Source organism: Astyanax mexicanus, chromosome 9 (assembly GCF_023375975.1).
Source record: "Astyanax mexicanus isolate ESR-SI-001 chromosome 9, AstMex3_surface, whole genome shotgun sequence".
NCBI lineage: Eukaryota > Metazoa > Chordata > Actinopteri > Characiformes > Acestrorhamphidae > Astyanax > Astyanax mexicanus.
In genome coordinates, this window is record NC_064416.1 from 26,115,838 (window position 1) to 26,128,830 (window position 12,993).

Consider the following 12,993-nt stretch of genomic DNA (forward strand, 5'->3'; position numbering starts at 1 on the left):
TCATTAGCCTACTCCACTTCTGCGAGGGTAAAAACGGCTCGGCCTGCGCCCGACTGCTCTCAGGGGAAGTGCTGTTCTGCTGCTTTCTTCTGCTCCCCCACGGTGCCCGCTGATGCTCATTCAAGCCGACGTCTGTGTTCTCATGTTTGTGTGTGGGTGCCCTCTGTTTTTGGCCATATATATATATATATATATATATATATATATATATATATATATACACATATATATGGGTGACATTTGGGTGGTTTGTTTTTGCGGCTGTGTTTCGTGCAGTCTTGTGTATGTGTAGTCTGGTATTTATATCTTTATGTGTGTGAAGGCCTGTGTTTATATCTGCATGCATATATAGTGCATGAGAATTTGTGTTGCATATCTCATAGCTGGGTCGGTTGTCGTTGAGTAAGTGGTATAAATGGCTGTGCAGTGTCCGAGCTGTCAGTCTACATGTTCTGCAGTGGGGGCTGTGTTTGTTTGTGGACAATACCCAACAGCATTAAGAAAAAGTATGTTAGCATTAGGCTAATGTCAATTTTAGGTTGGCACTGGAGCTACGAGTTTAAAATGGCTAACAAATCAATAGTGAACTGAATCTTTGCTGTCAGTTTATGCTCCAAACCCCTCTCAACTACATCCAGGTCTTAATGATAACACAGATTTAGAATACAGTATGATTACTGTGAACTATAAACATTACCATACAAGGCACCTTGAAAAAAATGATATATATTTGTGTATATATATATATATATATATATATATATATATATATATACGTCTTAGTAGATCAGCTGTGTTTAGTGGGTAGATTCCAGTAGTTCTTTCAAATTTGTTTCATTTATTTTAATGTTTAGGCCTTTAGTCATGTCAACCTAAAATAAACACATTTGATTGGACGATTCTCATTTGGCTTTTAAAATGAAACTTGTCTGTAGCCAAATAACACATTTCAATGAAATTAACATGGTTTACTCAGCTTATTTTGTTCTTTTTTTTGCTTGCTGTTACAGACTGTTTCTGTTTCTATCTGTCCTTTTTTCTCTCTATCTCGTTCTCTATCTTTGTCTATTTCTCGCTCTCTGTCTCTCGCTTTCGCTCTGAGGATGTTAATTATAGAGGAGGAAGGGGGTATTGTGTGCAGGCTGCAGGCTCTGCAGTTCTGCTGAGTGTGTATATTTTCAGGTTTGCTATTGGCTGTTTATTGTGAGTGTTTTCACTGTACTCTCCTCAAGAGCCTGTTTATAACACCTCCATCGTCAACTAGACAGTTTAGCAGCGTCATCTTCTGCAAATGACGGTTCTGATAGTGAATCAGGGTCAGTGCTGCAGTAGTCTGTGTGTGTATAAGTGCCTGAGTACATGCTGGTGCTTATTCTGTGTTTGAGTGTGTACATCTCTTCTTCTCTCAACGCTTCTCTAACATTCCCTTCTCAAGTCTTCTCATCTCTTCTCAACACTTCTCATCACCTTTTCCATTTGCAGCTTTTCTCTTCTCAACTATTATCAACTCTTTACAGCTTTTTTCTTCATAATTCTTCTCTTCTCAATTCTTCCGTTCTCTACACAATTGTCTTCTCAGCTCTTCTCCTCACAACTCTTCACAGCCCATTTGTTCTTAACTTTAATCTTTTCCACTCTTCTCGCCTCAACACTTGTCTTTTCAGCTCTTCTCTTTTCAACTCTTTACAGCTTTTCTCAACTGTTCTCACAATTCATTGCAACTATTCTCTTATCAGTTCTTTCTTGTTAGCTGTTCCCTTTTTCACTCTTCATTTTCTTAACTTGACTTCTATTGTCTCTTCTTTTACTTGACTTTTTTATTGATGTCCCTTCTCTGCTTATCTCATCTCTACTCTTGTTTTGTGTTATCTTGAATTTTCTTCACAGCTCTTCTCTTTTCTTCTCTTCTCTTCTCTTCGCTTCTCTTCTCTTCTCTTCTCATTTATTATAATTCATTTTAATGTTTTATCTAATAGTTTCCCTAATTTCCTAATTATTTGGTTTTAAAAATGAGATTGTTGGGGGTTTAATTACATCCTTGGTCTCATCATATTGATGATTGTGAAGTTTTCCATTGTCACACCCATCTCTTTGAACCCACTCTTTTTCTCTCCCTTTAATCTTTTTCTCTCCTGTATCTGGTGGCAGTCTCTTTCTATCTTTCTCTCTCTCTCTCTCTCTTTTTCTGTCTCTCGTGCAGTGTGTGTTATATTAGACTCCCAGAGCTCAGCACGCACATGACGCACACTGGGAATGAATAAGAACGGCCTTGGGTTCATGACATCATCTTGAGATGTTGTACAAGGCATGTTTTGTGTGTGTGTGTGTGTGTGTGTGTGTGTGTGTGTGCAAGTGTGCGTGTGGTTTGGTGTCGGCCTTTAGAGACATGCCAGCCTGTTTGAGCCCTTGGCCTCCAGGCAGTATATAAGAAGGTGATTTGGTGTGTGTGTGTGTGTGTGCGCGAGTCAGTGGGAGAGAAATTGTGGATGTGGGTATTCTGGGACAGAGATGGAGGAGATGAGTAAAAATGGATCAGGTTTATTATAAGGTTTTATAATCCCTATACGAGCCTTGCACTGATTCCGTTTTTGGACAGGCTTGTATGTTTGAAATAGAAGTAGCAGATCTTCCTTTAGTGAGTCTAATAACCAGAGAGGCGTGACCAGGCTGGATTTCCCGCTGTCACTCAAGATTTCTCCCTGCATTCACGGTGATTGCCACCCATTACATTCAATTCCACAGTGATATTAAACTGGATCCATTCACTGGAAACTATCTGGAAATGAAATCCGTCACCTCTATGACTGTGTAAACAAACACTGTTCTTACTTGGGATTCACTGATAGAACTGATAGAAGATTGAAATCAGCAGATTTTTGTTCAGCATAAGAAAACATTCAACCAATTAATTCATTTGACTTTAGACTGTTAGTGTTGTAATGGTATGACATCAACTAAGGCTCAAGATGTTTAAATGTTGCTACACCTAATGTATAACATTATTATTTTGTGGGTGGGGCATAAACACAACAAAAAATGAACCTCTCTCTGACACCAATCTTTACATGTAAACTAATAATTAAAAGTTAGTACAGTGTTTTCAAAAATCAATACAATAAAAAAATACCACAATATGTCTTTAAATTAACATTTTCTTAAACCCCTTTTGTTAAGTCAAAGCGGGCTTGTATACGTTTTTTTTATAAGATATATGACTTCCACAAAGCAACAAATACATACAGAATTTCCCCTAAAACATCAACAACCACTTGGCAACATCTCAGCAACAACATGAGCAATCACCAGAGCAATAGCCTGCAATAACCACTAAGCGTCACTATGGCAAAAAATTCTGGACAGGTGGCAACCAGCTAGCAACTGCTTATGGCAAACACTTAGGAAAACCACAGCAGTAGCACACCAACCACCTAGGTTGCCATAACAACACCATAGCAACCACATGGGATATCATTGCAACCACATAGCAAGACCATAGCATCAACCTAGCAAAAACGTGGCAACACATAGTTGCAACCACTTTGATTGCCATATCAACCATGCTTTTTGATAACTGCTAAGAAGGTCAAATAAACAAGTTTTCAGTATTTAAATATTTCTAGGAATTTCTAGGAATAGTTTGATCTTCCAGAACCACCTACAATGGTAGTGCATGCACAGTCTAAAAAAAGGCTGAAATCTGTAATAATTCACTTTTTCTTATTAATTAGTAAAAACTAGCACTCTGGTATATTGTGCCCTATACTACTTACATAAGCTAAAGTGTAAGAGAGGTCAGCAACAGAGATCTGCAGCATCTGTTTATAATAAACTGGAATTTTATATTGAATTTCACAGCCTGCCACAGTGTAATGTGTAAATATGTTGAGTGGATTGGGTGATGCCTGGCAACAGACAGCTTCAATGAGTCCTTCTATTACAGGCCAGTGTTAACGTCAGTCCTGCGTTCAGTGCGACACCATACTGTCCATCTAATTAACATGACAGACAACAAATAAGAGGTGAGGATATGTCTGGATTTAGAGAGAGAGGGAGGGAGAGAGATGCTGCTGGGGTCTCCTGGTGGCAGGCACACAGCATTACTCTACTGTTTTAATTACTCGTGTTGAACTGAGTATTTTCAAGAACCTAGTAATATGATACACATCAGGATACAGTTTCGATTTGGTATATTGTGGAAAAATTGTGATACTGCAGGCAAGGCATGACTTTTTTTTTAATTAAAAATCAAATAAAAATGTATTTGATAACAATATTTCAAATCATAATATCTCAATATATAATGAGATATATATTTATATATTATATACTTTATATATAATAATATATAAAGATTTTCCTGCTCCTCTAATTGTTAAAATTGGATGGGCACCGAAAAGCGCAGTAATTTAGTAGTGTTCTGTAATGTATTCTAGGACTGTGTAATTTGATTGTGAACTGCTTTCTGCTGTCACCTGTGCTTCCGCTGTGTCACTGCCGAGCCGTAACCTTATTGCCTCACATGGAGTCATCTCTCAGCGGTTGTCTGTGGAAGATGAATAGAGAAATGGGCTCTATTCCGGAGGTAAATGGGTTTTATCAGCTGCACTTACTCCCCAATATCTGTGTAGGTGTGTTTGTTCTTGGTTGATTGAGCCTCATATTTGCTCTTATGAAGTTCCTGTCTGCTGTAATATTGCACTGTAAATACAGGGTGACTCATATTTCTTTGCTTAGATGAGAATGCTTTTATAGTCTGCGCTTCTTGAAAGTTTGCAGTCCTCGAGCTAAAAATGTCAAAAAATAAAAAATAAAAATGAACACGGACGATGGTGAATATCTCTGAATTGAGTTCATGTCCATGTGCTTCATTCTTTAAAGGGAGTTAGTATGAGAACTGATTTTGGAAGCATACTGCTGTACATGTGATATTTTTTCATACAACAAACATTGCTAAGTGGATGACGAGTAGTTGCTATAGTATCCTAGGTGGTTGCTATGGCAGTGCTAAGTGGTTGCCAGGTGTTTGGTATGTTGTTTCTTGGTGGTTGCTCTAGTGTTGCTCAGAGGTTGCTAGATGGTTACTATGGTGTTGCTAGCTAGTTGCTGTGGTGTCCCAGGTGCTGGTTATTGTATTGCTGATTAACATGTGGTTGGTGCATGGGGATTGCTATGGTATTCCATATGGGATTAAGAAAATATTGATATATCATTATATCAATATTGGTTCATTTAATGCCGTAATGTTTAAGCCTCCACTCTTTTGAGATCCCACAATTCTGATTGGATAATGAGTAAAATTTTCTTATTCGGATTGTATAAATATGATAGTGTCCTTATTTTATGACATTTAAAAAAAAAACTTGATTTAAACTATCACATTATATTACATTGCTTACAGTTTATATGTAATTGGGTATATAATATAGGTGTATGGTGACACACATTGTATTGCCAAGTTCTTGTCAATACACAGACGTAGTGTTTCAGGCAGTTGCCATAATATCGCTTAGACAGTTTCTGTGGTGTTGCCAAGAGGTAGACTATTGTTACTTTGATGTAAATTTTGCATCCTATTAATTCCCATGGGAATAAAATCTGCAAAAATGTATTAAAAAGCTGTACACAATCCAGGCTGATGTCTTGAAAACTGTTAGATAAGATTTATGAATTGTGATTGAATAAAATGAAGAGCTGAGTGCATTATCACACCCTTCTCTTTTCACGCCTGTGGAAATAATATGATGCATTTATGTTTAATAGTGTAATAAATATAATAACAATAAATTATGTTATGAAGAAAGCAGCAAACTAAACATTTGAATTTGGACTACACATTCAAAGAAGATTATAAGATCATGTAATTTAGTATACTTTAATATTTTCTGACATTTAAATCACCCAGTGTGATTGGCAGTCACAATATGTTCCAAACCTATTGCAAGAACTGTGATTCACAATCAGCAGCCAGCTCGAGTCTGTTATAGTCATAATAACATATATTTGTACTGATGAACTGTATGATACTGAATTATTGCAAAGGATTATTAACCTATTTTCACAACTGATGCACAGAAAAAGAGAGAGAGAGAGAGAGAGAGAGAGAAAGAGAGAGCGAGAGAGAGAAAAGCCTACAGCTTTGTAAACACCAGGCGGTTTTGCTTGCGCTTTACCTGTGTGGATATGAGCCAGCTTGGATCTCGGCCCTGTTTCCAAGGCTACCAGTATCTCAGACAACATGATGCATACAGATCACAGTTCCAGACAACATCAGACACGCTGCTTTAGTCCCTCTCTGATCTCTGACTGGACTAGAAGTCAGAGGAAACTGCAGTAATGCTGTGTACCTTTAGACCAGACTGAAGATACTGTCACATTTTGCAATGAGGGGACGTGTGCACTGAGTGTGAGGCACAGACCAGATACTGCTGTGTTGACAGGGTTACAGCTGCAAGTCAAAATGAAGGCAGTGTGTGTGTGTGTGTGTGTTTGTGTGTGTGTGTGTGTGTGTGTGTGTGTGTGTGTGTGTGTGTGTGTGTGTGTGTGTGGTGCAAGCATAACAGGATCCAACAGGTTAAGAATGTGCAGTGGTGGAAATGGCATGCTCATGCAGCCATGAATACATCTGCATATGAATGCCTCTCTAAGCACATTCTCATTACTGGCCAGCTCACACACACACACACACACACACTTAACTACTAAAATGAGAAAAAGTGATGTAAAAGATTTTTGCACACATACACACACACACACATTTAACCACCAAAATGAGAAAAGGAGATGTAAGATTTTCACACACACACACACACAATTTTTGCACAGTCCTCATTGCTCTCGACTTTTTCTAAGATAACTCGTCATGTTGTCATTCAGATTCTGTTTTTTGTGCCAATGACAGAGCAAAAAGACATTACTGTCATTAATGTATAAATAAAATGTGATTGCAGTTCAGAATTATTGCTGTGATAAAGGTGTCGGTTGCTAATGTGTTGCTATATGGTTGCTAAGGTGTTATCCAAAAACTGTATTTAATACTATTTACACTGAGGATGAACGTGTCAATTTCTTGCAAACTGTAGAAGGAGTCCTTTCTAGAAACAAAACTAGGATAATAATTTAAGAATTACATTAATGTAATTTCTTATTGCACTTACAATAACAGCTTGAAAAGCCTTTAATCAAGGTAGTTATATATCAAAAAGTGAAGAGCAATAAAAATTGAGGTACAAGGTTGTTTGATTACATCGGTGATACACAGTGTATACAGTTAATTATCATTAAATTCTGTTAATAATATTAGACCTGTCATGATAACCAGTTTTATTTTGACAATATATTGTCCCAGAAATAATAGCAAAAAAACAATATTATTGTACTTTTTAGAACATTTTAAACCACTGAAAAATAACAATACAATAGCTTAATCGTGCCGTTACACATTACTTGTAAAGAGCAGGGAAGTTTAAGGGTTGATTTCCTGGACTAAACTGGACTAAACATTTCTTTTAGTGGGAAATCTCCATTTGAAATGCTGTGTAGTCAAGATTTGAATTATTCAATGTTTGGGATACTGCGCTTTAATTATTCTGAAGCTTTACATTTATGGAATTGGAATAACAAAATGTTTAAATATCCAAAATGAATAGAACATAAGCCAAATAAAAAAAAAAAAAACTTTGTTTTTAAAACAAAATTACTGAGGCTATGTTCATATATTGTATGATGTTTTGATAATGTATTGTTAATATGTGTAGTTAATATGTGTATGTGTAGATTTATGATCTGCAGAGTCCCATTTTAGGAGGATGGTGGTCTGGGGAATGAGGTGCGCAGGTGTTTCTCTCTGTATTTGCTCTTAAGCTGCGGCGCTATAGAGCCGCAGGGTCACATGGAAGCTGATGTGTCTCACCTGCACTGCTCCTCTTTCCAGGTGTTCTGTAAAATGTTCAACTGCCTGCAGGGGGCGCCATCTGAGGTAGGTTCTGCAACAGCATGGTAGAGAGACACAAAGAGGGTGAGCTCTCTCTCTTACCACTAACATCATAGTGCTAATGAGAGTCCTGAGAGACCTGGAACTGAGACTGACTGCATTACAGCTGCATAACAGTTTGAATGGACCGTGTCTTTAAGTGCAGTGGTGTTTATATATAATCATATCAGTCTGGGCTAATCTGTGTTAGTGTTGTGAAGTGTGGTGTGTTTTTGGAATGTGCTGTCAAGGAATGAACACGCGTGTTTATTTTCTAACAGTGTGAAAGGGATGTCATGGTTTGTGCCAGTTTCAGTGCATCCCAATTTACTGTTCATTTCACTCTTTTTATCTCTCTCTCTCTTTTCTCTCGCTCTCTCTGTCTCTCGCTCTGCGCTCTGCTGCATCTCTAATCGAGGCCATGGCTGTGAGGAAACTTTCCCTAAATGAAGCTGAAATTAGCAGCCCATCAGTGAAAGCCTTCTTCATTGCTTAAACTGATCCTCCTCCATGATACAGCTTTAATGGGTTCCCACACTGCCTGCTATGTGTGTGTGTGTGTGTGTGTGTGTAAGAAAATGGCAAGATTATGTAAAACACCATTAGGCAGGTGGGAGAACTGAGCGAAATTGAGGGACGCCACGCTGCTTTTAAACATGCCGTGATTTCAGTACATTAACAGAAAGTTGTAGAAAAGGTTATAAAAGGAATCCAACTTTCACAACTGCACATCAGTACACCTCTTTGCCTCTTGTTTTGTTTCCTCTCTCATTTGTAGTCTTTGGCACAATTTGGCAATGGCTTTGTATTTTTAACTGTCATTTCAGACTTCCAGAACACGTTTGTCAATTAAATAAACATTATGTTGTATTGTATTTTAAAATAGCAGCTTTAAAATCATCTTGATTCTCCGCTGAATATCACTGCAAGAAACTGCATTAAGGCTACGTTCACACAGCAGGTAAAATGGGCGAAAATCATTTTAACATGACAGTATCTCAGGAGCAATCAAGGAGTGATTGTACAGCGGTTGGTTTCTTTAAATGTAGTTTTTAAGCTTTTAGATTTTTTATGTTTTTTATTATTTGGATTTATTACTGGAACCACATCCTCCTGTGGCTGTGTTCAGACATTTTTCACAACTTCTTCTGAGAAATATGTGCCTTTTATTTTAGTTTAAGCATAGAGCACAAATCCCTCCAGATATTTTTGAGGTCTGTTATCTCACTATTCCAGCATTTAAAGCCTCCCTCACTGCTGTTGTCCATTTCCTCTTCTCCTCACCAAATGTCTGGATGTCAAAGATGCATTAATTTCGATCTGGCTGATCCCAACCAGAGTCTCATTGCAGTGTATTAAGTATGTATTGGATGTCAATACCACAGTATGAAAGTGGCCAAAATTGGATCTAAAAATGCTGAATTTGGTTTGTTTTTTTTGTAGTTCACACTGCAACACAGGTCTTAATATAAGAAAATAGATTTAGGCTACTTTTATCTGCTGTGTCAACCTAAATAATGTAACTAAGCATATGATGTAGCAGTCGAAAAACGCTACCCACCATGGCTGAAGCCTAGTCTTTAGTGTTTTTAGTGGCCCTCCCAGCCAATCTGAATCTGAATCCAGTGGAATAATTATTGTGATACTGAAGAACTGGAGATTCACAGCATGAAAGTGAGCAAGAAAAATTAGAAATTCATATGACTGTATCATGAATCTTAAAGCAATTTTACAGCATATTTACATCAATGCTATTAAGAATTGAGGCTGTTTATCAATGTAAGTATAGCATTCCTAAAGAAAAATTGTGGTACAATGTGTGTGTACTGTTTGGTGACCAGGACTCTTGAAGAGCCAAGCCCTGCCCCCTGGGCAAATAGTAAGAGCACCTTCTGCTGGCTGGTGAAAGCAAGGCACATTTTCCCCTCTAACACTACCATCAGAAACCCAAGCTGACAGTGATCCTACTCCTTCATTACTCCGGTAACTGAGGTCAGCTCTGAATAGAGAAGAGTGACATCAAATAGGGGTTTGATGATAGCCTCACATTATTTGTAATGTGTAGTCCAGCCGTCTCTCGAGGTCAGATAGCCATGTGCTCGTGCTAAACCAGCATCCTGTGTTTATCAGTGTGTGCATATGTATCATCAGAATGCACTTTATGGCATGCCTGTTCCTCCACTTATCTGCGCTCTATCTCAGTGAGACACTAATGGCTTATTAGCTGCTGCTCAGGCCTTTATTTCTGAGGGGCAGGAGTTGTTGTCCGGCGCTGCTGTGAAGGGGCGTTAATGGCACACGAGGCTTCAGTGAGCAGCACAGATACTGATCTGCTCATTACAGGCCATTATATGTATGGTTTCACACACACAAACCGCACATGCATTCACACGCATGCACAGACACACACACACATTCCTTGGAGTGTGTCTCTTCCGCAGACTGCCTCTGAGCCAGCTCACACTCACTGAGGAGAGCATTATCTGCCCCTCTGCCCTGCCCTGACCTACGACCCCTGTGACATCAGCGATGTCATGGACAGAGCTTTTGTGGAAAAGGGCTGAACCCGTCATGCCTCTCTCTTTTCCCCTCTTTCTCTCTCTCTCCTCACTGTCCTCTCTCAGTCTCTTCCTCTTTCTGTGACTCTCATGCTTCTTTCACTTTTTTGCTCCTTCTTACTCTCTCTCAATACTGTTTATTGTTGTCTCTCTTTCTTGCTCTCTCTTGAGCATGTTTTTCCTTTCTTTTTTCTCTTTTCTAATGTCCCTTTTTCTCTCACTTTCTTCCTTTCTCTCTCTGTTTTGTCTCTCTCTCTCCTAATGCCCCTGAGTTTCTTAGTCTCTCTCTTTCTCTCTCTCTCTCTCTCTCTCTCCCTTTCTCACTCTTTCTTTTTCCCTTGTCTATCTTACCTACAGTCTCTCACTCTACCTATTTTTTTCTTTTGTTCTTTTTGACTCTCTCACTATCTTTACTCTTTCTTTTTCTGTCACTGTCTTGCTTCTCTCTGAAATTATTTTGCTCTCTCTTTTTGCTCTTATCATTTTCGCTATTTCGCTCCTTTTTGCTATTTCTAATTTTCCCTTTCTCTTCTGCTTTTATTCCCCTCATTACTTTCTCTCCTGCCTTTGCTCTCTCTATTTCTTGCTCTGTCACTTTGTTCCTTTATCTATGTGTCTATATGTGTTTCTCTTGCACATGCTCCCTCTCATTTTTTCTTTTTCTTTCTTTCTTTCTTTCTTTCTTTCTTTCTTTCTTTCTTTCTTTCCATCGTCTTTCCTGTCTCTTTCTGTCTCATCTGTTTTTTTCTTTGTCTATCTTTCCCTCTCTCTCTTTAGAATTTTCAAAATGATCAAATTTGCATTTACAAAGTGTAACAATTACAAAATGTTTCAACTATTTTCTCTTTCATTTTCATTCCCTCTATTGTATATTCTTTTCTTTTCTGCCTCTCCTTGTCTCTCGTCTGTCTCTTCCTGTCTTAGCTGTTTTTTTTTCTTTGTCTATTTATCCCTCTCTCTCTCTACGTCTCTCTCTGTCTGTCTAAATTACTAGCATTACTGCTGAAACTGCTTGGTATTTCTGCTATTTGGCATCAGGCCTCTCTTTCCTCCCCAAATTCAGTCTAAGCTTCTCACTCACATACCACTCCCTGATGAATGTCTTACGTTTCAGTGGCCCGTTCTGGGCTCAGTGACCCCTGGGTGGCCTGTACCTCAGTAGAGCCATTAGATCCGCCCTCAGAAGACAGCTCGACTGGGACTTGGGAGGTCACCTGACCTTGGCCCTGACTCCCTGAGCGTCCGCCACTTATTCTGACTTATTCCACACAACAGTGTTGGGGTTCGATTTCGAGTTGTTGAGTTTTCCCCAATGCTTTATGAACAGAATGAAGTGTATGGAGTGTTTGCGTGTGTGTGTGTGTGTGTGTGTCTGCATGTGTGGGCTCATTTAGCCACGCATCTGTGCCACTCCTCGCCTCTTGGCTTCGTGTGCAGATCAATTTGAGACTTATCTATGGGTCGCTGGAGTTAATCATTTCTAATGACCCTGTTCCATTCCATCTGCTGCACCGTGTCTCAGGGCGTGACATAGCTTTACACTTGTTTCATCCTTCGAACTGAAGCTATGTGGGAAGTACACAAAGCTTCCTTATCACTTTTACCAGTTGCTTGAGCTGTTTTATCAAGTCTGTTTTAAAGCTGGTGCATTAAAATGAATAAGCTCATTGTAGACTTCTGGAGGCCTTTAAAATGAAATGGCTCATTGCTAGATTATAGTGCTATAAACTCTAAAAAGGCTCTCCAACAAGCTGAAACGGCTGTAACCCATAGGTCATTATTGTGACTAGCTGAAAAATGTGCTTGTCTGTTTTCATATAATGGTCAAGCACAGTTTAAGCTGAAGTTTATTTGCTGGGCAATCATATGTAGAGATAATGTAGAATAGCACAGACTGGACTCGTCATTATCTCAAACTTTAGGTCACAACTAAGCACCTTTTGAGTTAGAAATGCCTGTTACCAAGTGGAATGAAACCCAGAATCTTCAGCAATATTGCCAGACCCACTTCTTATTTCTAAAAATAGCTCAGTAGTTGTAAGTAACTGGCAACACAAGTGAACATGTCCGATTTGTGACCAATTATGTTGTAGTGCCTCCCTGGTGTTCCAGAAGTGCATGGAGAATAGGGCTGTTAAATTTGTTGCGTTATGTACAATTTGCTCATGCTAGCCATTGGATATTCAACATGCCACTTCATGGCAAAGAACTCACTGAGGACGTAAGAAATAGAACAATTTTGTTTGAGGTACTCACACCAGCGCCGGTGCTTAAAGACTCCAAGCATGCTTGATGAATATTGACAATAAAACAGGACAGTCTTCAACAATGTTACATTATTGATTCTCCAATTAATACTTGCAAGATCACATGGGTGTCCACCTAGGTTCTGTCTTGTCCACAGCTTTATGGAGTTTAGTGTTTTACTTCAGTAAAAAAACACACCTGATTTAACACATCTAATGT

The 12,993-nt window shown here is 38.7% G+C and overlaps 1 protein-coding gene across 2 annotated transcripts in view; it reads left to right on the forward strand.

Annotated features, from left to right (window-relative positions):
* The window catches only part of bcar1 (BCAR1 scaffold protein, Cas family member), a 116,577-nt gene that overhangs the window by 41,767 nt on the left and 61,817 nt on the right, over nt 1-12,993 (forward strand). Inside the window, exon 2 of one of the 2 annotated variants that reach the window (XM_049483358.1) lies at nt 7,931-7,975. The exons of the other annotated variant lie outside the window; for it this stretch is intronic. Within the exon in view, the coding sequence (XP_049339315.1) occupies nt 7,931-7,975 (45 nt within the window). The remainder of the gene's footprint in view (nt 1-7,930; nt 7,976-12,993) is intronic. 2 annotated transcript variants of the gene reach the window in all.